Source organism: Zea mays, chromosome 5 (genome assembly GCF_902167145.1).
Source record: "Zea mays cultivar B73 chromosome 5, Zm-B73-REFERENCE-NAM-5.0, whole genome shotgun sequence".
NCBI classification, from domain to species: Eukaryota; Viridiplantae; Streptophyta; class Magnoliopsida; order Poales; family Poaceae; genus Zea; species Zea mays.
Window position 1 is genome coordinate 226,191,265 of NC_050100.1, and position 27,585 is coordinate 226,218,849.

Below are 27,585 nucleotides of genomic sequence, written 5' to 3' on the forward strand. Positions count from 1 at the left end.
CTGCTGTTCTGCCTCCCGCGATCGGCTGCCGCCGCGCCAGCTCCGCACGCAAATCACGCCGCCGTCCTCGCGGCCGCATCGCCCCCGCACATCCCTGTTCTGCCCGCCGCGAGCACGCCGCGATTCGTTTCCCTCCGCGCGCGAGCACACCATCCGCGGCCGCCATCCGCCGCGCCAAATCCGCCGCACGCGAGCACGCCGCACGCGAGCACGCCGCGATTCCTTTCCATCCGCGCGCGAGCACGCCGCGATATCAGGTCCGCTGCCGCTGGAAGGTGCCCGCCCCGCAGCGGAGAATGGAAGGCCCTCACGCCCGCACGCCCGCTGGAAGGTCCTTGATTGAGCGTACGCGGATGGAAGGTCACCGTACGCGGATGGAGGACGCGGATGGAAGGTCCGTGGCCAAATCCCGGGATCCGCAACCTCCTCCTCTATCATGGACGCGGATGGAATGTCAGAGATCTCCGCTCAGGTCCGTCAATGGAAGGCAGACCTCCCTTGAATGGACTTTCCATCCGCCCTCAAAAATTACAGACGCCAGTGAAGCGACGGGTCCCTTTATTTCCATCCACCCTCAAGAATTCCAGACGCCAGTGAATCCACGGGTCCCTTTTTTCTCTCGTAGCATCCTCCTTGGACGCATCCGTTTTTTCTCTCGGAGCATCGCCCTCAAGATTCCACGGGTCGCTAACGTCACAGTGCTGAAGGTCAGTGTTTCATAGTTTGTTTCTTGTATCATAGTTTGTTTCTTGTGTTCATAGTTTGTTTCTGGCGCACGGGTCAGACGCATCACCGCTTCATGCACTTCTCTTTCCTTGTATCATAGTTTGTTTCAGGAATTCTGGAATTTGATTTAGAAATAAACTTGAACTATGAGTTATAATCTGAAATATGATTAGTTGTTTACTCTGAACTATGAGTTATAATCTGAACTAGGAATTCTGAACTAGGAGTTATAATCTGAACTATGAGTTATGCACTTCTCTTTTACTTGAACTATGAGTTATAATCTGAACTAGGAATTCTGGAATTTGTTTACTCGGGCATCGCTTTAAAATGCTAGCTTTAAACCAGTTTGTTTCTTGAACCAGTTTGTTTCTTGAACCAATTTGTTTACTCGGGCATCACAAGTTACCTTGGATCAAATCTCTTTCCGTGTTCATAGTTTGTTTCTTGAACCAGTTTTTTACTTGTAGTAATCCTGATAACGTACAGAAAGAAGTCCCAAGTGATCTTGAAGAACTATACCTTCAACGGCAAAATCCAAGGTAACTTGTGATGAACAACTACTCATATTTTTTCGTGTGTTCTACCAGTTCCTGCTGATATATAATAATTGTTGCAATGCGAATTCCTTTACTTGTGTTTATTCGGATTGCGTCTCTGGATTATAATCTGAAATATGATTAGTTGTTTACTCTGAACTATGAGTTATAATCTGAACTAGGAATTCTGAACTAGGAGTTATAATCTGAACTATGAGTTATGCACTTCTCTTTTACTTGAACTATGAGTTATAATCTGAACTAGGAATTCTGGAATTTGTTTACTCGGGCATCGCTTTAAAATGCTAGCTTTAAACCAGTTTGTTTCTTGAACCAGTTTGTTTCTTGAACCAATTTGTTTACTCGGGCATCACAAGTTACCTTGGATCAAATCTCTTTCCGTGTTCATAGTTTGTTTCTTGAACCAGTTTTTTACTTGTAGTAATCCTGATAACGTACAGAAAGAAGTCCCAAGTGATCTTGAAGAACTATACCTTCAACGGCAAAATCCAAGGTAACTTGTGATGAACAACTACTCATATTTTTTCATGTGTTCTACCAGTTCCTGCTGATATATAATAATTGCTGCAATGCGAATTCCTTTACTTGTGTTTATTCGGATTGCGTCTCTGGATTATAATCTGAAATATGATTAGTTGTTTACTCTGAACTATGAGTTATAATCTGAACTAGGAATTCTGAACTAGGAGTTATAGTCTGAACTATGAGTTATGCACTTCTCTTTTACTTGAACTATGAGTTATAATCTGAACTAGGAATTCTGGAATTTGTTTACTCGGGCATCGCTTTAAAATGCTAGCTTTAAACCAGTTTGTTTCTTGAACCAGTTTGTTTCTTGAACCAATTTGTTTACTCGGGCATCACAAGTTACCTTGGATCAAATCTCTTTCCGTGTTCATAGTTTGTTTCTTGAACCAGTTTTTTACTTGTAGTAATCCTGATAACGTACAGAAAGAAGTCCCAAGTGATCTTGAAGAACTATAACTTCAACGGCAAAATCCAAGGTAACTTGTGATGAACAACTACTCATATTTTTTCGTGTGTTCTACCAGTTCCTGCTGATATATAATAATTGCTGCAATGCGAATTCCTTTACTTGTGTTTATTCGGATTGCGTCTCTGGATTATAATCTGAAATATGATTAGTTGTTTACTGTGAACTATGAGTTATAATCTGAACTAGGAATTCTGAACTAGGAGTTATAATCTGAACTATGAGTTATGCACTTCTCTTTTACTTGAACTATGAGTTATAATCTGAACTAGGAATTCTGGAATTTGTTTACTCGGGCATCGCTTTAAAATGCTAGCTTTAAACCAGTTTGTTTCTTGAACCAGTTTGTTTCTTGAACCAATTTGTTTACTCGGGCATCACAAGTTACCTTGGATCAAATCTCTTTCCGTGTTCATAGTTTGTTTCTTGAACCAGTTTTTTACTTGTAGTAATCCTGATAACGTACAGAAAGAAGTCCCAAGTGATCTTGAAGAACTATACCTTCAACGGCAAAATCCAAGGTAACTTGTGATGAACAACTACTCATATTTTTTCGTGTGTTCTACCAGTTCCTGCTGATATATAATAATTGCTGCAATGCGAATTCCTTTACTTGTGTTTATTCGGATTGCGTCTCTGGATTATAATCTGAAATATGATTAGTTGTTTACTGTGAACTATGAGTTATAATCTGAACTAGGAATTCTGAACTAGGAGTTATAGTCTGAACTATGAGTTATGCACTTCTCTTTTACTTGAACTATGAGTTATAATCTGAACTAGGAATTCTGGAATTTGTTTACTCGGGCATCGCTTTAAAATGCTAGCTTTAAACCAGTTTGTTTCTTGAACCAGTTTGTTTCTTGAACCAATTTGTTTACTCGGGCATCACAAGTTACCTTGGATCAAATCTCTTTCCGTGTTCATAGTTTGTTTCTTGAACCAGTTTTTTACTTGTAGTAATCCTGATAACGTACAGAAAGAAGTCCCAAGTGATCTTGAAGAACTATACCTTCAACGGCAAAATCCAAGGTAACTTGTGATGAACAACTACTCATATTTTTTCGTGTGTTCTACCAGTTCCTGCTGATATATAATAATTGCTGCAATGCGAATTCCTTTACTTGTGTTTATTCGGATTGCGTCTCTGGATTAGTTATTACCTAAGTGTTGTACCTTGCACTTTGATTCAGCATTGGATGTTTAGGTAATCTATATTTGAGACTGGCTGTAGTCCTTGCTTTTTTTAGGGGAGCTCTTAAGTTATTTTTTCCTGTATTTGAGGCAACTCTTAAGTTATTTGTTCATGTATTTGAAACAGCTCTTAAGTTATTTGTTCCTGTATTTGAGGCACTGTTCCTGTATCGTCTTAGGGGAGCTCTTAAGTTATCCTATGTGTTTTATTTTGCAAAATTACTCATTCTTAACAAATAGTTTGTTGTTTACTGAAATTGATCATAGAGTGTTTACTGAAATTGTGTATCGTGGTTTCATTGTAGTAGTTTGTTGTTTCATCTAGCGAGGTGTCTGTAAGAAGGAAGGGATAAGGCGTTTGGTTGACCCGGACCGGACGGCAGGACACCGTCGGGGGTTCGCTGCAACGCATCGACGGCTTCCGCAGCTTCTCAGGCCAAGGTAAGCTTTCAAGCAAATTTGTTGCTGCAACTGTTACATCAACCTGAGATATGTTAGTAAATTGCCATACCACTTTGTTTCATTTTTCGATCATGTTTCAGTTGATTTTTCTTAACAAGCAATGTTGTTAATGCCGTGTATGCTTGTGTGTATTGTTGGTTTGTATTGGGGTATAAAGTTTATATGCATTCTTCCGGTATATATCGGTTGATGCTAATCTCTACTACTATAAATCAGAACAATAATTCATGTTTTTTGTGCACAAATATGTGCAGCTATCTGTATGGGATCTCAAGGCTATATATCCTTGCTCTCCCTCCTTTTGTATTGGGGTATAAAGTTTATATGCATTCTTCCGGTATATATCGGTTGATGCTAATCTCTACTACTATAAATCAGAACAATAATTCATGCTTTTTTGTGCACACATATTTGTGCAGCTATCTGTATGGGGTCTCAAGGCTATATATCCTTGCTCTCCCTCCTTTAAAATAAAATACTTGTACCGAAAGACCCGTACACCACGAACATGTTATCGAACATCTAGCATTGAAGAATGCACCCAGGTAGCTGATAATTGAAAGAGACCTCTGTCTGCAAAATCTAATGTGTAGCAGACTTTAGTAACAAGCACCTCCAAATCTATAATAGTTGTTGTTTAGAAAGTCGGTGCTTCAATGGGATCTTCAGTACCAACATCCTCAATTACCTTGAAACTGCGGACTGATTTTCTCCTGTTCAGGTCATATTTCATCATGGATGCCCGCATTCCTTCTTCAACAAGTTGCATCTCCTCTTCATCCATCTCCATCTCAACCTCTTATCAGTTAACAGAGAACGATTGTACACCTGCACAAATTGTTTGAATTAAGAGAACTATTTGTTTGAATTAAGTTTTGATTCTCACCTGTAGAGGCTTCATCCATACTCACAATATTCAGTGAACTATTTGTTTGAATTAAATTTTGATTCTCAACTGTCGAGGCATGATATATATTTTCATGAACCATTAGACAACAATAAAATATTGATCCGCGAAAGTATGACATGTGTTCCATTTAATTTTAAATTTTAAATTATGTTAAAGGCTACAAGGTTTTGATGGAACCGGTCGTATTGAACCGTGAAAGAGTCGCAGCTGACCGCCTAAAACGGATGCCTATGTAAGTTATTATAAATATATTTACACAAAATTTGTCTATCAAAGTTATGACCATTATTTAGTCGTATGTTTAATATAGCTTCAGATTGTTCGACGACTACCGTGATGAAGATTTTTATGGGCTTCCGCGGAAATACAGTATTGTCGCTCGGGTCGAAGTTAAATTCCCGATTGAACCACGTTTTCGTGATAGACAACATTTCGTTTTGTCTGACATCAATGTAAGCCAACAATTCTTTAAGTTTCATTTTCAAAGTTACACGATATTCATACCATGGCCTCATCTCCTACTGAAATACTATTAGGGAGCCAAGATCGAGGCCATAACATATATGTATGAGACAGTCAAACATTTCGACAATTTGCTCCATGAAAAGCATGTTTACAAGATGCATAATGTGAAGTTCAGTCTTCATCCGGGTGAATTTAATTTTCGTCATCTAAATGGTCCCATGGAATTGTGTCTTGACCAACAAACTATCGTGGAGCCATACACTGTTCCAATTCAGATGGCGCCATTCCCAAAACAAATACTATTGAACCTTGTTGATATTGCCGAGTTGCCAAACAGGACTTTAGTCGGTAAGAATATATCGAACTCTTAATATTATTAATATATCGTTTACACAAAATTCAGTATTAATCCAATTATAAACTGTTATTTTTGTAGACATTATGGCTGTTGTAGTCCACTTGGATACAATACATCGCACAATGTGGGGCCCTTTCAGAAAGATTGTTATAATGGATGCTAGGTATATTCTGTTAATTGTCGAGTTATATATTCAAATCTAAATATTACTAACCTATTCTTACTAAAATCATTGTCGTAGGGGATATTTACATATCATTAAAGTTTGGGGTGACCTACTGAACAAAAATGCACTCCGCTGGGCGTTGGCTAAGGAGGATTATGGCATAATAATTGGGACTATGTTTAGACGGTTCAGAAGACAAGGTACAACTTGTCTTTACGCCTTTCAAAACACCTGTCACTAAGTTTTGCTTTATAATGATTCGTAACGGAGATTTAAATGTGTAATTCTAGAGTGCCTCGAATCTTCGGATCATACCGCAATACACTTCAATCCGTTCCATCACAACACCCATCATTTTGGACGTAAGTATATTCTAAAAAATTAGTTACATTTAAATCGTGATTGTTCTCATTATATCATGAACTACGTGTAGATGTGATTAATTGTGGCATTCATTGCAGCAATCCAAAAAGCTTTGGTGGCGCGGAACAACCGTCAGTTTGCTGTTACATTTCTTGAAGAACAAAGGCGTAGATAGGTTCTAATAATTCGCAAAGAGCAATAATTGGGACTATGTTTAGGCGTAGAGAGATTTGATAGAATACGTGTCGTACTGTTATTGAGCAACCAAACGCAACAAGAGGCAAACTTGTATGTCTATGAATCTTGTTTGTAATACCTATGACATGGGTTTAATAAGAGATATTTTGTGAAGTTTTTGACCGTGCAAATGATAATTAAATATTTTGTGCGAAAATTTGAATTCCCGTAATATTTTGTGCAAACAGTCTCCAAATCTGTAGGTAATCCTGATCACCCCTATCTGTTCTTTAAGCTTTCAGTTTATTTACTGACTAAACCATATCCCTTTGTTTAATTCTCTTGAAACATTCTAACCACAGCCCTATCTGAGAGTGTTGTAAAATCAGTATATAAAAAAAATGTGAACAGATGACTCCGAGGGTGGCAAAATTAGTTAGAGGGGAGAAACTGAGAAGTACACACAGTAATGTGTATTTACCCTTGCGTCCTTTGCTGTAAATAAAAGGTCACTCTCTACAGACTACAGATGTAACTCAATAAACAAAAAGATCAGAGGTCACTCAAAAACGAAAAGAACAGATGTAACTCCAGAAACAAAGAGAGAACAGTGAATATATAAACTCTTGTTTTTTTCTCTGATTCTGTGTTCCTTTGTTCTTGCTGTTCTTTATGCTTGTGTGCCATTAAGAACTCAAATTATTCTCAGTTTGTCGTCGGTGAGACATACCACAGATTGGTATTGTTGCTCGCCTGCAAAGACAGCTGAAGACTGTTGCATGTATAGCAGCCACGCTCTGGTCAACATTGGTATTGTTGATCTTCGGCACAAGATGCTTGTCAGCTCGGTTGCATAGGTATTCCTGGATAGCTCTAATATTTCGAATGTATTTGATGTATCTGTTCTTTGCTGGATCTAGAGTCATGTACTTTGCACGTACACCAAATCGTTCCATGTGTTTTCTTTTGGTAACAGCAGAAGAAGACTTTAATCAGTGGCTACAAGAAATGAGATATAACTAAATAACGGAAAACAACATAAACTAAACAATTTTATGAAATACCCCTCACCCCTTGTAACGCCCCGAATTTTGCAGTTGAATTTTTTCTTTTCTTTACTCGCCAAATTTGGGCGTTACCTTTTCTTTTTCTTTTTGCCCTCGCTAGACCTTGACTTTTTCCAAAGCTAGCGGGATTCGGTTTGGAATTCCCGTGTAAAGAAAAACTCTAAAAAAATACTTTATGTCGTTTGATGCACCATGCCGAGCTATGCATTCTTTGATTGTTTGAAAGTGCAAATGCATTCATCTAGGAAGATCGGATTTCGAAAACAGGGAAATAATCTTTTCTTTTTCTTTCTCTTTCTTTCTCTCTCCCTCTTCCCCTTTCCCTCTCTCCCGCGCCATGGGCTCCTTGGCCGGCCCAGCCGCCCCTTGGCCGGCCCAAGCCCCCTCCGCGCCCCCCCCTCTTGGGCCTTGGCAGGCCCAGCCGCCCCCCCACCTCCCCTTTTTTTTCCCCAATTCCCTCTCCCTCTCTCTCTCTCCCTCTCATTTTCCCTCTCTCTCCCTAAGCCGCCGCCCCTACCCCTCTGCCCTAACCGCCGCCGCCCCCTGCTCGGCCGCCGCCCTCGCCGTCGGCCGCCCATCGCCGGTGAGCCCCCCCCCCCCCTTTCCCTCTCCTCCCTCCCTCTCCCCTCTCCCCTCCTCCCTCCCCTTGGCAGCCCAGCCGCCCGGCCGCGCCCAGCCGCGCCCCCGGCCGCGCCCAGCCGCGCCCCCGGCCCGCCCTGGCCGCGCCCTCGGCCGCCCCTAGCCCCTGGCCGCCCGCCAGCCGCCCCCTGCCCGCTGGTTCGGCCGCGCCCCTGGCCGGCCCAGCCGCTCGCCCAGCCGGCCGGTTCAACCGCCCTAGGGCCGGTTCAACCGCCCCCCTGTTTTTTTTATTTTTTTTATTTTATTTTATTTACTTTCTGTGATCATAATTACCTTATTTTGGGTAGACTAATCATGGTTCATGCTATGGAAATGAGAAGTTTAATTTAGAATTTCGTTGCGCTAGTTGATTCATTTAGTTAATTGTTTATCCCGTGCAATGTTAATCAACTTAAAATGATTAGGTTCCCACTAGTGCATATAACAGAATTCTTTTGTTAGGAACCTATTGAAACTAGAGTGCATAATTTAACTAATCATTAGTGCATAAACTTTAACCCCCCTGCGAGACCCTTTTCCCGTTTCTTTTTAACCATAACAAATGCAATGTCAAATGTCATACTTGATGCATATTCGCTTTATTTGTTCCCTTGTATGGTGTACTGTTCTTTTGTATTAAATATGTGGATGGATGTATGTATGTTTGCGCTCGCATAGAGAACGATCCGGTCGAAGAGCCCGAGGAATTCGCAGGAGAAGCCCCTGAGCAGCAGTCGGTTGGTGGAGGCAAGTGTCCTATGACCTATCTCTGTCCTAATCATTCTTTAATTCACCTCCCGCATCACACATTTATACCTAAGGATTGACTAGCTTTTTGTTATCCATGTCCTTGTTTACCTATTTGGGTCGGATTATTACTGCTTAGTTTGATGCTATTGCTCAACTTTAATCAATGAACATGATGTGGTTATCTATGATACGCTGTTTTCCCGTTCTTATTTATGATTATACTTGTGGCATTTAAGGGGACTCGAGCGGTTTCTCGAGTGCCTCTCCGTAAGGACCTGTTCAATGGATGACCGCCCGGGAAAACAGTGCAACCATGAGGGTGGAATGGGGTGCCCTTAGCTGAATAATTAGAGGATCCGGGGTGTAGTTCGCTTCGCCGTCGTGCCGTCAATGGGGCTCGGTGTATGCGGCTCGCTCTGCCAAGGTTGATTTGTCCCTTGGGGAGGAGTGCGGTACATTTAGGAAACCTAACGGGTGGCTACAGCCCCGGGGAATCTTTGTAAAGGCTTCGTAGTGAATCCTTGGCCATTCACCTCGGGAGTGAATAAGGGTCTTGCAAGCCCGGGCCAGAGAGGGAATCACGGCTTGTGGGTAAAGTGCACAACCTCTGCAGAGTGTTATGAAACTGATATATCAGCCGTGCTCGCGGTTATGAGCGGCCAAGGGAGCTCCAGAGATTAGTGATACTTGATCAGAGATACTTTGGTACAGGTGACAATGAGATTGATGGTTCTGATTACGATTATGGTATTGGTAAGTGGTATTCTTTCCGTTTGGAAAGGATACATTGGGCTAATAACTTGGGTTAATGTTAAAACCTGGCTTTCTACTAGTAAGTAATAACCTGACCAACTAAAAGCAACTGCTTGACTTATCCCCACATAAAGCTAGTCCACTACAGCCAAACAGGATACTTGCTGAGTATGTTGTTGTGTACTCACCCTTGCTCTACACACCAAACCCCCCCCAGGTTGTCAGCATTGCAACCACTGCTCAGGCGAAGATGAAGCTGTGGAAGGAGACTTCCAGGAGTTCCAAGACTACGACGAGTTCTAGGTGTGGGTTAGCGGCAACCCCCCCAGTCGGCTGCCTGTGAAGGCCGCGTTATCTACGTTTCTTTTCCGCACTTTGATTTATTGTAAGAACTATATGGACGTCTCAGACGTATGATGTAATCGACTATTTCCCTTATTAATACTATTTTGAGCACTGTGTGATGATGTCCATATTATGTAACTGCTGTGTACGTGAATAACTGATCCTGGCACGTACATGGTTCGCATTCGGTTTGCCTTCTAAAACCGGGTGTGACATAAGTGGTATCAAAGCCAGGCTGACTGTAGGACCGCTAACCTAGAGTAGAATGGTCGTTCTAAGGATTATAGACCTCTGTCCCTACCTTGACTTTGATATCTCTTCAAAAGTTGGTCCTACCGACCAAACCTATGTTCTACTATATATTATACCTTGCTAAAAAATTGTGTTTCATTCTGATCCTTCATTTACTTATTACTTGCTGGTCATATTAATTCTGTTCTCACCCTTTTGCTTGCGATGTCTTTTGTAGATGGCTCGACTTAGACACACTGCACGAAAGTCCGTCATCCCCTTCTTACCCTCCCGCCTTGCTGAGCGTCCGCTTCGCCGTCCCGTGGCCAGACAGTCCAGCCACTTGGAGAGACTACACCACCGCCTGCGTGAGGAGCAGGAACGTCGACGACAGGAGCAGCAGGGCTCTTCTTTCTCGCTCCACCAGGAGATAGAGTCTGTGAGGAGCTGCTCTCCTGTGCTTCCTCTGGAGGCGCCCCCTGCACCACCACTGGGCGCCCCAGCTTCTGGAGTAGCTGCTGGAGGAGACCCAGACGACGGAGATGGCGACGACAGCTCGAGCCACGACACCGACTTCTCTGCTAACCCTGAGCCGGAAGGATGGGTTGCTCGACCCATCACTCGCGACGCTGCTCGCGGGTGTCACTTCCACTATGCGCTCGACACCCTGCTACGTCGGGCATTTGACCGGCATACTTGGTCCGTCGAGTATCGCTGTGTGGTCTACCAGCATAGTCGCGGGGTCTACCCGGACCGCTGGGAGGCGACTTGCTTGGTGCGCTGCCCGGAGGACAGTCTCCAGGGTGCAGAGGCCTGCTCAGAGCACTATTCTATCTCTGAACGGGACTCAGCTGAGGCAGCCATGCAAGATGCTGCACGGCGTGCGCTTTCGCACTACTGATCGGTTTTCGGTGGGGCAGCTGACGGTCTTGACCTGAAGTATTACCCCCGCCGTCCATCTGGCAGCACAGGAGGCGTGATTGTCTCACCTGTCGGTGAGGGCAATCCTAGGTTGAGCAGCACAGTCAACCTAGCCGCCGTGCTAAACACGGAGCTGGACCATGCATTAGACGAGCTGAGTAGGGCTCGTGCTGAGATCGCCCTGCTGCGGGCTGAGCGCGCGGAACGTCGTCATCTGGATGGTGGTTCCCCCGCTCCCGTCGGGACTCAGCACCCGTACCGCTCACCTCAGCGTGGACACCAGCCTTATGGCAATCCCGACTGCAAGACCAAGATAAATCTAGAACCATAGATCGCTAGAGTTGGATCTTGTAATTAATACGAAATATATGCATAGAAGCTTCAGTCTTAGCATTAATCTCGGTCTTAGTTAGTCTTAGTTAGACAGGGTAGTTTGCTATATCCTGTGCATTTATGTTTGTCATGATGAACTATGTTTGGTTTGGATCTTTGTAATGATTGTCACCAGAGTGTGGGTATCCCCTGCATTTTGGTTTACATATTATGTTAATGGAGTTAGTTATATAGTTGGGAAACCTTTTATTCCACTTTCCTCTTGATCTGAGAAGCTGTGTGGTCTGTGTTGGAGATCAGTGAAGATGCTCACCTGCTCAGTGCTGTTGAAGAATTCTATACTCTTTTCTTATGCTGCAAGATTTGCCAGATCAGTTCTGATGTGTGGTTGCATTCTGCAGATGTCAGAGAACAGGCGCAGAGGAGGAAGGCGTGCTCAGCAGGAGCAAGCCGGTCAACAAGATGAGGCGCCCCAGCAGCAGCAGCTGCCACCCCCGCCCCCGATGTCGATCGAGCAGATGTTTCTGATGCAGACTCAGGCAGTTCAGGCCATCGGTCAGACTCTGGCCGCCATTCAGCAGCAGCAGCAGCAGCAACAGCAGCAAGCACCACCCCAGCCTCAGATGCCTCAGATGCCCAGAGACAAGCGTGCTGAATTCATGAGAGGTCATCCCCCAATGTTCGCTCACTCTTCTGACCCCATGGATGCTGAAGATTGGCTGCGCACTGTGGAGCGGGAGTTGCATACCGCTCAGTGTGATGACAGGGAGAAAGTCTTGTATGGTCCCCGTCTGTTGAGAGGAGCAGCCCAATCATGGTGGGAGTCTTACCTCGCCACCCATGCCAACCCCGACACCATCACCTGGGAAGAATTCAGAGGTAGCTTTCGTCAGTACCACGTGCCTGCAGGTCTGATGACAGTGAAGAAGGAGGAGTTCCTGGCCCTTAAGCAAGGGTCATCATCTGTCAGTGAGTATCGAGACAGGTTTCTGCAATTGTCTCGCTATGCTCCTGAGGATGTCAACACTGACGCCAAGCGACAATACCGTTTTCTGAGAGGCTTGGTCGACCCCCTGCAGTATCAACTGATGAATCACACCTTCCCGACATTCCAGCACCTGAGTGACAGAGCAATCATGACAGAGAGAAAGCGTAAGGAGATGGAAGATCGTAAACGCAAGATCAGTGGACCCCAGCCTGGAAGCAGCAGCCGCCCTCGTTTTTCAGGCAATCAACCTCAGCAGTTCAGGCAGAACCAGCGTCCACCTCAGCAGCGTCAGCAGCATCAGCAGTTCCAAAGGCAGTATCCTCAGCATCAGTACCAGAACCGTCAGAGCAATCAGTCAGGAGGTCAGTTTCAAAGGCAGAATCAGCAAGCACCCCGTCTTCCTGCCCCAGCAAACCAGCAGAACAGTCAGGCAGCACCAGCTCAGGTTGGAAACAGGGCATGTTTCCACTGTGGAGAGCAGGGCCATTGGGTGATGCAATGTCCGAAGAAGGCAGCCCAGCAGCAGTCAGGCCCCAATGCCCCAGCAAAGCAGAATGTGTCTCAGCCTGGAGCAGGCAACCGCCCTCAACAGCGCTATAATCATGGAAGATTGAATCACTTGGAGGCTGAAGCAGTTCAGGAGACCCCCGGCATGATAGTAGGTATGTTCCCAGTCGACTCCCATATTGCAGAAGTGTTATTTGATACTGGAGCAACGCATTCTTTCATTACTACATCATGGGTAGAAGCACATAATCTTCCAACTACTACCATGTCAACCCCCATTCAAATTGACTCAGCTGGTGGTAGAATTCGAGCTGATAGCATTTGTTTAAATATAAGTGTGGAAATAAGGGGGATAGCGTTTCCCGCCAACCTTATAGTAATGGGTACTCAGGGAATAGATGTCATCCTAGGGATGAATTGGTTAGATAAGTATCAGGCAGTTATCAGTTGTGATAAAAGGACAATCAAGTTGGTGTCCCCACTAGGAAAGGAAGTGGTGACCGAGTTAGTCCCACCTGAGCCGAAGAAAGGAAGTTGTTATCAGATGGCTGTCGATAGCAGTGAAGCAGATCCAATTGAGAGTATCAAGGTTGTGTCTGAATTCCCAGATGTGTTTCCAAAGGATTTACCGGGTATGCCACCAGAGCGGAAAGTTGAGTTTGCCATAGAGCTTCTTCCTGGAACCGCCCCCATCTTTAAGAGAGCTTACAGAATATCCGGACCAGAGTTGGTTGAGCTTAAGAAGCAGATTGATGAGCTGTCAGAGAAAGGTTACACCCGGCCAAGCACCTCGCCTTGGGCCGCCCCTGTCTTATTTGTGGAAAAGAAAGATGGCACCAAGAGGATGTGCATCGATTATCGAGCTTTGAATGAGGTCACGATCAAGAACAAGTATCCCTTGCCCAGAATAGAAGATCTGTTCGACCAGTTGAGAGGAGCCAGTGTGTTCTCCAAGATTGATCTGAGGTCAGGTTATCATCAGCTCAGGATCCGACCTTCGGACATTCTGAAGACGGCATTCATTACCAAGTATGGTTTGTATGAGTTCACAGTGATGTCTTTTGGTTTGACCAATGCACCAGCGTTCTTCATGAATCTGATGAACAGTGTATTCATGGATTACCTTGATAAGTTTGTGGTGGAATTCATTGATGACATTCTGATTTATTCCCAAAGCGAAGAAGAGCACGCAGATCATTTGAGGATGGTATTGCAGAGATTGCGAGAGCACCAGTTGTACGCAAAGTTGAGCAAGTGTGAGTTCTGGATCAGCGAAGTCCTGTTCTTGGGTCACATAATCAACAAGGAAGGATTGGCTGTGGATCCGAAGAAAGTGACAGACATTCTGAACTGGAAAGCGCCAACGGATGCTCGAGGAATCAAGAGCTTCATTGGAATGGCCGGATACTATCGACGATTCATTGAAGGGTTTTCGAAGATTGCGAAGCCAATGACAGCGTTGCTAGGCAACAAGGTTGAGTTCAAATGGACCCAGAAATGTCAAGAGGCCTTTGAAGCGCTGAAAGAGAAGTTGACTACATCGCCTGTCCTAGTCTTGTCTGATGTGCACAAGCCCTTCTCGGTGTATTGTGATGCTTGTTATACAGGTTTGGGATGTGTGTTGATGCAAGAGGGAAGAGTTGTGGCTTACTCGTCCCGACAGCTGAAGGTTCATGAGAAGAACTACCCAATCCATGATCTAGAGTTGGCAGCAGTGGTTCACGCACTGAAGACATGGAGGCACTATCTGTATGGACAGAAATGCGATGTTTACACAGATCACAAGAGTCTGAAGTACATATTCACTCAGTCAGAGTTGAACATGAGGCAACGAAGATGGTTAGAGTTGATCAAAGACTATGAGTTGGAGATTCATTACCATCCAGGCAAAGCAAACGTAGTGGCAGATGCTTTGAGCAGAAAGAGTCAAGTCAATCTGATGGTCGCTCGCCCGATGCCTTATGAGTTGGCCAAGGAGTTCGACAGGTTGAGTCTCGGGTTTCTGAACAATTCGCGAGGAGTCACAGTCGAGTTGGAACCTACCTTAGAGCGCGAAATCAAAGAAGCGCAGAAGAATGATGAAAAGATCAGTGAGATTCGGCGATTGATTCTAGATGGCAGAGGCAAAGATTTTCGAGAAGATGCCGAAGGCGTGATATGGTTCAAAGACCGCTTATGTGTTCCCAATGTCCAGTCTATTCGAGAGTTGATCCTCAAGGAAGCTCATGAGACAGCCTATTCGATTCACCCTGGTAGTGAGAAGATGTATCAGGATCTGAAGAAGAAATTCTGGTGGTACGGAATGAAGAGGGAAATCGCAGAGCATGTGGCTAAGTGCGATAGTTGTCGAAGAATTAAGGCAGAGCACCAGAGGCCAGCTGGATTGTTGCAACCGTTGCAGATCCCTCAGTGGAAATGGGATGAAATTGGTATGGATTTCATAGTCGGATTGCCTCGCACTCGAGCCGGCTATGATTCTATTTGGGTAGTGGTGGACCGTTTGACCAAGTCAGCCCACTTCATACCTGTCAAGACCAGCTACAACAGTGCAGTATTGGCGGAGTTGTATATGTCTCGGATCGTTTGTCTTCATGGTGTGCCAAAGAAGATAGTGTCAGACAGAGGAACGCAGTTCACCTCTCATTTCTGGCAGCAGTTGCATGAAGCCTTGGGCACACATCTGAATTTCAGTTCAGCTTATCACCCGCAGACAGATGGCCAGACTGAAAGGACCAATCAAATTCTCGAAGATATGTTGAGAGCCTGTGCGTTGCAAGATCAGTCCGGATGGGACAAGCGATTGCCTTATGCAGAGTTTTCCTATAACAACAGTTACCAGGCCAGTTTGAAGATGTCACCGTTTCAGGCGCTTTATGGAAGGAGTTGTAGAACTCCGTTGCAATGGGATCAGCCTGGAGAGAAGCAAGTGTTTGGGCCAGACATTCTGCTTGAAGCCGAAGAGAACATCAAGATGGTCCGAGAGAATCTGAAGATAGCGCAATCGAGGCAGCGAAGCTATGCAGACACAAGAAGAAGAGAGCTGAGTTTTGAAGTCGGAGACTTTGTCTATCTGAAAGTGTCACCGATCAGAGGAGTCAGAAGATTCGGAGTGAAAGGCAAGCTAGCACCCCGCTACATTGGTCCGTACCAGATCCTCTCAAAGCGTGGAGAAGTGGCTTATCAGCTCAGCCTGCCAGAGAATTTGTCTGCTGTGCATGATGTCTTTCATGTGTCTCAGTTGAAGAAGTGCTTGCGTGTGCCAGAAGAGCAGTTGCCAGTGGAAGGTCTTGAGGTCCAGGAGGACTTGACCTATGTTGAGAAGCCAGCTCAGATCCTTGAGATTGCAGACAGAGTCACCCGAAGGAAGACCATCAGAATGTGCAAAGTCAGATGGAATCACCACTCTGAGGAAGAAGCAACCTGGGAGCGTGAAGATGATCTAGTGGCCAAGTACCCAGAGCTCTTTGCTAGCCAGCCCTGAATCTCGAGGGCGAGATTCTTTTAAGGGGGATAGGTTTGTAACGCCCCGAATTTTGCAGTTGAATTTTTTCTTTTCTTTACTCGCCAAATTCGGGCGTTACCTTTTCTTTTTCTTTTTGCCCTCGCTAGACCTTGACTTTTTCCAAAGCTAGCGGGATTCGGTTTGGAATTCCCGTGTAAAGAAAAACTCTAAAAAAATACTTTATGTCGTTTGATGCACCATGCCGAGCTATGCATTCTTTGATTGTTTGAAAGTGCAAATGCATTCATCTAGGAAGATCGGATTTCGAAAACAGGGAAATAATCTTTTCTTTTTCTTTCTCTTTCTTTCTCTCTCCCTCTTCCCCTTTCCCTCTCTCCCGCGCCATGGGCTCCTTGGCCGGCCCAGCCGCCCCTTGGCCGGCCCAAGCCCCCTGCGCGCCCCCCCCTCTTGGGCCTTGGCAGGCCCAGCCGCCCCCCCCACCTCCCCTTTTTTTCCCCAATTCCCTCTCCCTCTCTCTCTCCCTCTCATTTTCCCTCTCTCTCCCTAAGCCGCCGCCCCTACCCCTCTGCCCTAACCGCCGCCGCCCCCTGCTCGGCCGCCGCCCTCGCCGTCGGCCGCCCATCGCCGGTGAGCCCCCCCTTTCCCTCTCCTCCCTCCCTCTCCCCTCTCCCCTCCTCCCTCCCCTTGGCAGCCCAGCCGCCCGGCCGCGCCCAGCCGCGCCCCCGGCCCGCCCTGGCCGCGCCCTCGGCCGCCCCTGGCCCCTGGCCGCCCGCCAGCCGCCCCCTGCCCGCTGGTTCGGCCGCGCCCCTGGCCGGCCCAGCCGCTCGCCCAGCCGGCCGGTTCAACCGCCCTAGGGCCGGTTCAACCGCCCCCCCCCTGTTTTTTTATTTTTTTTATTTTATTTTATTTACTTTCTGTGATCATAATTACCTTATTTTGGGTAGACTAATCATGGTTCATGCTATGGAAATGAGAAGTTTAATTTAGAATTTCGTTGCGCTAGTTGATTCATTTAGTTAATTGTTTATCCCGTGCAATGTTAATCAACTTAAAATGATTAGGTTCCCACTAGTGCATATAACAGAATTCTTTTGTTAGGAACCTATTGAAACTAGAGTGCATAATTTAACTAATCATTAGTGCATAAACTTTAACCCCCCTGCGAGACCCTTTTCCCGTTTCTTTTTAACCATAACAAATGCAATGTCAAATGTCATACTTGATGCATATTCGCTTTATTTGTTCCCTTGTATGGTGTACTGTTCTTTTGTATTAAATATGTGGATGGATGTATGTATGTTTGCGCTCGCATAGAGAACGATCCGGTCGAAGAGCCCGAGGAATTCGCAGGAGAAGCCCCTGAGCAGCAGTCGGTTGGTGGAGGCAAGTGTCCTTTGACCTATCTCTGTCCTAATCATTCTTTAATTCACCTCCCGCATCACACATTTATACCTAAGGATTGACTAGCTTTTTGTTATCCATGTCCTTGTTTACCTATTTGGGTCGGATTATTACTGCTTAGTTTGATGCTATTGCTCAACTTTAATCAATGAACATGATGTGGTTATCTATGATACGCTGTTTTCCCGTTCTTATTTATGATTATACTTGTGGCATTTAAGGGGACTGGAGCGGTTTCTCGAGTGCCTCTCCGTAAGGACCTGTTCAATGGATGACCGCCCGGGAAAACAGTGCAACCATGAGGGTGGAATGGGGTGCCCTTAGCTGAATAATTAGAGGATCCGGGGTGTAGTTCGCTTCGCCGTCGTGCCGTCAATGGGGCTCGGTGTATGCGGCTCGCTCTGCCAAGGTTGATTTGTCCCTTGGGGAGGAGTGCGGTACATTTAGGAAACCTAACGGGTGGCTACAGCCCCGGGGAATCTTTGTAAAGGCTTCGTAGTGAATCCTTGGCCATTCACCTCGGGAGTGAATAAGGGTCTTGCAAGCCCGGGCCAGAGAGGGAATCACGGCTTGTGGGTAAAGTGCACAACCTCTGCAGAGTGTTATGAAACTGATATATCAGCCGTGCTCGCGGTTATGAGCGGCCAAGGGAGCTCCAGAGATTAGTGATACTTGATCAGAGATACTTTGGTACAGGTGACAATGAGATTGATGGTTCTGATTACGATTATGGTATTGGTAAGCGGTATTCTTTCCGTTTGGAAAGGATACATTGGGCTAATAACTTGGGTTAATGTTAAAACCTGGCTTTCTACTAGTAAGTAATAACCTGACCAACTAAAAGCAACTGCTTGACTTATCCCCACATAAAGCTAGTCCACTACAGCCAAACAGGATACTTGCTGAGTATGTTGCTGTGTACTCACCCTTGCTCTACACACCAAACCCCCCCCCCAGGTTGTCAGCATTGCAACCACTGCTCAGGCGAAGATGAAGCTGTGGAAGGAGACTTCCAGGAGTTCCAAGACTACGATGAGTTCTAGGTGTGGGTTAGCGGCAACCCCCCCAGTCGGCTGCCTGTGAAGGCCGCGTTATCTACGTTTCTTTTCCGCACTTTGATTTATTGTAAGAACTATATGGACGTCTCAGACGTATGATGTAATCGACTATTTCCCTTATTAATACTATTTTGAGCACTGTGTGATGATGTCCATATTATGTAACTGCTGTGTACGTGAATAACTGATCCTGGCACGTACATGGTTCGCATTCGGTTTGCCTTCTAAAACCGGGTGTGACACCCCTGCACTGTTTCTTGCCACCTCCACTTGTCCCACACAAGAGTATTGCCACCGATTCCTTTCTCTCTTTAATTCTGATCGGAAAAGTTGGAAAACAAAGAAGGAAATGTTACCAAAAGAAATATTTGAATTGGGTGAAGGAACAAATCACAACCAGATCAAATGCACTATTACACTTTGTTGCTTGTAAAATGTGGTTAGGTAGACACAGGTCAATACCGTTCAGATTATATAAGCACTCGGCTCGCCTGAGGATGGATGTATGTGAGACCTGAATTTGTATGGTAGCAACAGCGTGGTGATTGATTTAGTGCTGTGAATCCCTTGCTTTTCAAATCCATGTGTGAGGAATCTCCTTGCTATTTGAATGGCAAGCGGAATTCCTCTCCATGGATCCCCTCACAAGTCCCTGATCACCAAATCAGACCTTACTCAAGTACTGTGTGAAAACTTAACTAAGCCATTCCACTGTCCATGATAGGGTTTCTTTATGGAGAACGGAGAACCAACAGAAACAGATCAGATGGAACATAATGATGGACGCACACCATTGACAAACATCTCAAACACCATTACTATAGGTAAAGGTTATTACACGCGTGCCGATTAACGTTTGAAACGTAGTATTAAGGGTAACACTAATACACAATTTTATATTGTAGCTGATGAAAATGGATCGAAAAGGCTTGGTCCAAATGTCGATGCTAAGGAACGTAAGAGGCAAAGGGAAAGGGAAAGATATGCCGCGATGACCGTTGAACAAAAAAACGAGAAAAGTAGAAAACGTCGTGAAGCAAGCCAACGAAATAAAGGACCTCCTATACAAACAGAGGGATCTACAGGTGATGAAAAAGTTAAATTCCTAATTATTTTAATGGATCCTCTTGTGGATTAGTGAATGTCTATTAATCTTATTTTGGTTTTCATTTTGTTTCATAGTTAGTCTTTCAGATGGCTGTAGCACAATTGATTTCACAAACTTTGCAACACAAGGTATTGCGGGTATACCTATCACAATTTTTTCCACCGATCGTTTTATAAATACAGAAATACAGATTTGTAGCCATGAAAATCATTTTGCCACTGTTGATTTGGTAGTTCCAAATGTGAATCGAGATGATGATAGCGATTGGTTGCATAGGAATGAGACATTCAAGTCAGACGATGTTTTCACAACAAGAGACCTTCTGACACCAGGTACATGACTGTTCACTCAACTAATTTTGCAAAACAGCTGATTTCATGCGGTTTAACGTATACATGCCTTATTCTAGGCGGTGTGCATGAAACTATTGGTAACACGCCTAACCATAATTTGGGAAGGATTGCCTACTTTAGAGAGCGGTACAAAAACTTAACTTCAACCGAGAGGGAGCTTAATCGTGAACGCCTTAGGTTGTATAATAATACACCAAAGCGGAAAGGGTCAAAGATAGAGTACATAAGAAAACGTAGAGCACTGTTGGCTGACACATTGAGTCAGGAGTCCATCGCCATGGAGTCCCCAACATATACCCCTGAGGTTGTACACCCTACAACAGATGCAATTGAACCTAATGGATCCGCTCTTACCCCCTGCGACTGGGTTATCCCTGATATCGCCAGTAACCCGTTCCTACCAGCTTCAACACAGACCGAGGATGCCGATTCACTGCGTATGTCTACTAGACCACTAAGACATAAACAACATGTGCCACGTGGTGAAAGACAAGCTATCTTAGCCCGTCGAAACCGGCAATTTGAAGCATCCATTTCAAGGAACATGGCTACTGTGGCTGAGGATATCATTAGTGACGCCGAGGAAGGGGATGATTGGACACAACCCCATATGTCTGCAAAGATCAACAACAATGGTAATTACTATCATTTTTATCCCCCCTTTTATCCTGAATGCCCAGGTATTTTATGTGGCTTGTATTTTCACCCTCCAGTTGATGACGATGACGGTGTCGTATTTGAAGACGATGCTGATGAGAACGATGGATACCTATTTGCTGGGCAATGTACTAATTTCAATCTTTTTATGATATGATACAAATGCTTATATAAATACATATATGTCTTACTCATTGTTTCCAAAAAAATATCAGATGAGGATACCGATGAGGATATAGAGATCGATGGTAGTCAAGATGAATCGAGTGCCATTGATGTTCCTGACCCGTACGACAAGGTGTATAGCAACATCCCTGAAGAAACCCATATGCTAAAGACTGTTCCCAACTGCGGTTATTGCACCGCGAAGAAGTTTGAGTATGAGACACCTGGTTTTTGTTGTCGTGGTGGGAAGGTTGAGCTAGCCCCACTGGAGACCCCTCCTCAACTCAAGAGGTTGTGGGATAGTGCAGACTCTGATGCTAGGCACTTTCGTGATAACATTAGGTTTTTTAATGGCCATTTCTCTTTCACTTCCCTATACTGTTGCCTCGATAGTATGACAACTAATGTAAGGGATTCTGGTATATACACGTTCCGAGCACAGGGCATGATGTATCACAATATCAAGTCATTTGGTAGGGATGGTGGGGCAGAGCATAAACACCTTGAGCTTTACTTTTATGATGATGATCCCACTCTCGAGCATCGGTACCGTAAGTGTCGCGAAGAGCATCAACAGAAAGACAAAGAGGTTATTCGACAGATAGTCGACATACTACGTGGAAACCCGTACTTCGAGCACCTTAGGACCATGGGTCACGTTGAGAACCTTGATGACTATCGTATCGCGTTGAACCTAGACCAGACGTTGAACCAGAAGACATATAACACACCTCTCACTTCGGAGGTGGCCGCTGTCTGGATCGAAGGGAGCGAAGGGCGAGGCCAGTTCAGCAAGAGTGTTATGCTCCATGGGAAGGACAGTTCAAGCCACTGCATCCGCTCATACCATGGATGCTACGATGCACTATCATATCCATTGTTCTTCCCTAGAGGCGAACTTGGCTGGCATGCAAATATCCCAAAGGTTGGAGTATCCATGGACGAAGTGGATGCATACTGTGCGACACATAGGGCAAGTAATGCAAATGATGAAGATGCGAGTTAGTTGTTTGTTTATATTTTGAAATATTTGCGCATTATTAACTATCTTTTCATCATCACTCACTTTATAATCCTTGCGTATGCAGAATCTCCTAGCCATTTATGTGTGTCTGTACGTGACTACTACTGCTACAAATTCTAGATTCGCCCCGGGGTATTCAATCCTATACTTCATGGAAAGCGGCTTTTTCAGCAGTTCGCGGTCGACACGTACATAAAGATTGAGAACTCTCGTTTAGATTACATACGCAAGAATCAGGATCGGTTAAGGGCAGACCTGTACCAGGGCTTGGTGGATAGCATGCTAGATGGAGATATTAGAGGAGAGAAGGTTGGCAAGCGAATTGTGCTGTCGACGTCGTTTATCGGCGGTCCTCGTGACATGAGACGTCGGTATATGGATGCTATGGCTCTGGTGCGGAAGTTTGGTAAACCAGACATATTTCTTACCATGACATGTAACCCTAACTGGGATGAGATAAGGAGGGAGCTTCTCCCTGGACAGACACCGCAAGATCGTCCGGATCTTGTAGTGCGTGTCTTTCATGCGAAGCTACAAGAGTTAAAGCATCGGCTGACTAAACAGGATATTCTTGGTAAGGTCCGAGCCTACGTCTATGTCGTGGAGTTTCAGAAGCGGGGTTTGCCGCATGCCCATTTTCTACTCATAATGCAGAGGAAGTACAAGCTCACATGTCCTGAGCAGTACGACCTTTTGATCTCAGCCGAGATCCCAAGCAACAAGTACCCTGAACTACGAAAGATGGTTATCAAGCATATGATGCATGGCCCGTGTGGGTCGCTAAACCCTAACTGCCCATGCACTAAGGGTCGTAAATCGTGCAAGAATCATTACCCTCGGTCTTTCAGTGACACAACCTTGCAAGGGAAGGATTCGTACCCTATTTATAGACGTCGTGACGATGACCGTAAAGAAAAGGTCCGAGGGTGCGAACTGGACAATAGATGGGTTGTCCCTTATAACCCATACCTCCTTCGTCTCTTCAACTGCCACATCAATGTCGAGGCATGTGGGAGCATCAAGGCTGTTAAATACCTGTTCAAATACATATACAAAGGCCATGATCATGCGTCTGTTGTTATGAGAGATGCGAGCAAGGCAGATGATGATGTTGATGAGATCAAGCAGTATAGAGATGCAAGGTGGGTGACTCCTCCGGAAGCCTTGTGGAGGATATACGGCTTTGAGCTTAGTCAGATATCTCCACCTGTTATGCAGCTTCAACTCCATCTTCCAAACATGCACATGGTGGCGTTTCACGAGCGGCAAATGGTCGAGCGAGTCATCAACCGTCCAGGTGTTGATAGGTCGATGCTCACATCATATTTTGAGGCGAATAGGCTACACGAGGAGGCTCGTGGCATCCTATATCGTGACTTCCCTGAGTGGTACACTTGGCAGAGTGGTAAGGGAAAAGTATGGCAACGGAGGAAACGAGATACAGGTGGACAAGTCGGTAGGATAGTCTCTGCTCATCCGGCTGAGGGGGAGCGCTACTATCTTCGTGTTCTCCTAAACCACGTTACTGGCGCCGCCTCCTATGTGGATCTAAGTACAGTTGATGGTGTCACCCTACCGACTTTTCGTGAGGCAGCAGAGAGAAGGGGACTACTTGAGTCGGACAACACACTGGATGAGTGTCTCACTGAACGTGCTCTTTTCCAGATGCCATCGTCGCTGCGACGGCTTTTTGCCACAATACTGGTTTACTGTGAGCCAAACGATGTGGCTGTACTCTGGCAGAAACACAAAGATTCTATGTCCGAGGACTATCAACACAAGAGTCAGAACAAAACTCATGTTGAGCAGATGGTATTGATTGACATTAGGAACATGCTGCAGTCAATGGGAAAGGACATAAAGACATTCCCTCTACCTCCTATGATCGACGCGTATGACGATGCTATTGGTACTGCTCGAGAGGTTTACGAGGAGGAAAGTATCCAACCGACAGTGGAAGATGTGGCTCTTAAAGACTCTCTTAACGAGGAACAGAGGGCCGCCTATGATAAGATTATGTCTGCCGTTGACACCGATCAGGGCGGATTATTCTTTGTGGATGGACCTGGTGGCACCGGGAAGACTTATCTATACAGAGTGCTGCTCGCGACGCTACGCAACCAGGGCAAGATTGCAGTGGCAACAACTACATCTGGCGTTGCGGCTTCCATAATGCCTGGAGGAAGAACCGCCCATTCACGCTTCAAGATACCACTCACTATTGACGATGGCGCTGTATGTAGCTTCACGAAGCAGAGTGGAACAGCAGAGTTGCTACGGAAAGCATCTCTCATTATCTGGGACGAGGCTTCTATGACTAAGAGACAAGCCGTGGAGGCACTGGACAATAGCATGCGCGATATAATGGGTCGCCCCGCACTACCATTTGGTGGTAAAACCATTGTCTTCGGTGGAGATTTCAGATAGGTCTTGCCTGTTGTTCGTAAAGGGTCAAGGGCTCAAGTGGTCGCGTCTTCGCTACGAATGTCTTACCTATGGGAGTCCATGTCCCACTTAAAGCTTGTTAGCAACATGAGAGCAAAAAACGACCCTTGGTTTGCGGAGTTTTTGCTGCGCGTAGGCGGTGGAACTGAGGAAACAAATAGTGACGGCGACATTCGTCTTCCTGATGATGTGTGGGTGCCTTACAGTGGGAGTGACAACGATCTTGACAACCTAATAGACTTTGCTTTCCCAAATCTCAACGAAAATATGTCTGATTCCACCTACATCACTTCAAGGGCGATACTGTCAACACGGAACGACTGGGTTGATATGATAAATGTTAAGATGATTGATCGTTTTCAAGGGGAGCATATGGTGTATCATAGTTTCGATAGCGCCATGGATGATCCCCACAACTACTACCCACCCGAGTTCCTAAACACATTGACGCCTAATGGGCTACCACCTCATGTTTTGAAGCTCAAGATTGGATGTCCTGTTATATTGCTCCGGAATATAGACCCTGCAAATGGACTTTGCAATGGCACCAGGCTGGTCGTTCGTGGCTTCCAAAGAAATAGCATTGACGCAGAGATTGTACTGGGTCAACACGTTGGAAAACGGATTTTCCTACCGCGTATACCGTTGTGTCCCTCCGATGAAGAGATGTTCCCTTTCCAGTTCAAAAGAAAGCAGTTTCCTGTACGGCTTAGCTTTGCAATGACGGTTAACAAAGCATAGGGTCAGACTATTCCCAATGTTGGTGTATACTTGCCTGAACCAGTGTTCTCTCATGGCCAACTATATGTTGCTCTATCTAGAGCGACGGCCCGATCGAACATAAAGATTCTTGTCATCCCAGCTGTCGATGGGAGGAAAAAGTCAAGGAAGGGTGTAAAGAAAACCCCCACCGTAGATTGTGGGACATATACCAAGAACATCGTCTACAAAGAGGTCCTAACAAATTAGACCCATGGTAAGAGTTGCATGTTCAGCTAACAAACTAATAGGATGATGTTTGTCTTATGTTTGATTGGTCTGGTGTATTATCAAGTCATGTTTGCATGCTACAATTGTTTTTATTAGAGACGCACATGTTTGTGTATTATTAGAGCATGCATACTATCTTAAAGTATTGTTGAGTTTTGGATCATTTGTGAAATTAGCAATAATAATTTTTATGCATCTAAAAATTTGTTATGAATGTAGGTTTTTGTCCCGCGAGAATGGAATCTCTATTTGTAGGCTTGTCTCATAACAAGCCAAAAAAATCGGTGGCAACCGCAATAGTTCGAGAAGGTATTAAAATTTTCATAGTTCTGTATGGATCAATTTGTATTTTTTGTAATAAATAATTTTAGTTTTATCTCATGACTGGTTGCTCCTAGACTATATTTGCACGCAAGGTGATCTTGCTCTCATCAATTTTATCAAGGAAATCCCTTGTGAACCAAGGGTAGAAGTCGTTCTTATTGATGATGCCTTTGTTGAAAGGAAGTGGATGGAGTGTTTATTTCAGCCGAGCGCATATTTAGGTGACGAGGTAATGCATGCTTAGTTTTTATATTTGGCGACGTTGTTATGTATAAGTTTTTTTACTCATCCTGGTATTTTTAACCACAACTTACACACTTGCAGGTTATAGACTGTTACATAAATTTGATAAAAGCTCAAAAGCATCTAAAGTGCCGATCTGGAGGTCGCGTTCACATAGAAAATGCTTTCCAGTTCAATTTCCTGAAGCGAGATGGTGATCTTGAAATTAAAACAGAGGAGCTATATCCAATTAAAGACATGACACACATATGTAGCGCTGAATGAAGGGTGTTACTTTACCTAGACCATGACATGGTACATATGAGTTTGCAATCTGAACAGTTAGTGTTTATATGTATTTTATTCTTATGCAAGTATTTATAATTGTTTTGTAGGTGTTTATTCCGATAAACATCCGAGAGACGCATTGGTATCTTGCTGTGATCCATGCAAGAAATATGGAGATACAAGTGCTCGATTCACTTGGTACTTCACAAGACCGCAAAGACCTCACTGACTCTGTGAGTATGCACAAACTAAACAATTATGAATTCAATATTAACTTATCCCAATCTCTAATTTTATTTTACCATATATAAAGATTAAAGGACTGCAAAGACAAATAGATATGATATCTCAACGTAAGGAGTTAAAAGACCACAGGTGGCCAGACCTCCAAGTTGCTTCTTGGCCGCTCAGAGAAATAGACATGGGATATGCAAAGCAGACAGATAGGTACGTCCTAAGATCTTCTTTACCAATTTCTTCGTTCATACTAATGTTTATGTTGGTATTAATGTATATTGTAGCTCTTCATGTGGCCTCTTTCTTTTGAACTATATCGAATACTGGACAGGGGATGAACTGTCTGACAGTTTTACCCAAGTATATTATTACTACTATGACATATATGGACATCTACAGTCGGTGTTACATATATAATGCTAAATAATTGTTTCTTATTTGTAGGATGACATGTCACACTTTAGGAAAAAAATGGCTGTTATATTACTATCTTCAGACCTGAATAAGAGAAGGGGGTGTCTGTTATACAAAAATGAAAAAGAACTTGACTCTGGAAGCCCATCTGATGTTGAGATATTAGAAAACCCAACAGATTCTAATAAGAGGAAACTACTCCACGTGCTTGATGATAGCGAAGTAGTGTTTGAAGATGAGGAAGGCCCTATTACTCAAGCAGACTTGCAAAGGTGGTTTGTTGATAATTGGGATAAAAGAGCTCCTGTAAAAGTCTCTAACGATGGTTGCACCAATGACTTTTTAATGGTTGGTCTTTCCACAAAGAACATGCCAGTGACCAAAGCCGATTCAATAGATGTTTTATGTGATTATATCATGGCAATAGAAGACGATACGACACTAGAGTAAGTGCTCATTGATTTATTTATTTTATGTATATCGACTACTTAGATTCTTGATATAGAGTTTCGTCATGCTACATTACAGGAGAACATGGGTGCGAAGTT

The 27,585-nt window shown here is 44.6% G+C and overlaps 1 protein-coding gene across 5 annotated transcripts; it reads left to right on the forward strand.

The window, feature by feature from the left end:
* The first annotated feature begins 3,009 nt into the window (after positions 1–3,009).
* LOC103627934 (uncharacterized) lies at positions 3,010–26,982 on the forward strand. 5 transcript variants are annotated; one of them, XR_004849785.1, is made up of 12 exons: positions 3,010–3,312; positions 3,780–3,915; positions 19,535–19,634; positions 19,716–19,895; positions 19,993–20,046; positions 20,152–20,250; positions 25,772–25,861; positions 25,951–26,105; positions 26,201–26,413; positions 26,494–26,619; positions 26,700–26,833; positions 26,908–26,982. XR_004849785.1 is itself a non-coding variant. In XM_035959347.1 (9 exons), the coding sequence occupies exons 3-9, from the start codon at positions 5,017–5,019 to the stop codon at positions 6,371–6,373; spliced, it is 840 nt and encodes a 279-aa protein (XP_035815240.1). In that variant the 5' UTR covers positions 3,010–3,312; positions 3,780–3,915; positions 5,003–5,016. The 5 variants fall into 5 exon arrangements, 1 of the variants encoding a protein (XP_035815240.1); XR_004849786.1 differs by having other exon boundaries at positions 3,783–3,915; XR_004849787.1 differs by having other exon boundaries at positions 3,800–3,915.
* The last annotated feature ends 603 nt before the right edge of the window (positions 26,983–27,585 follow it).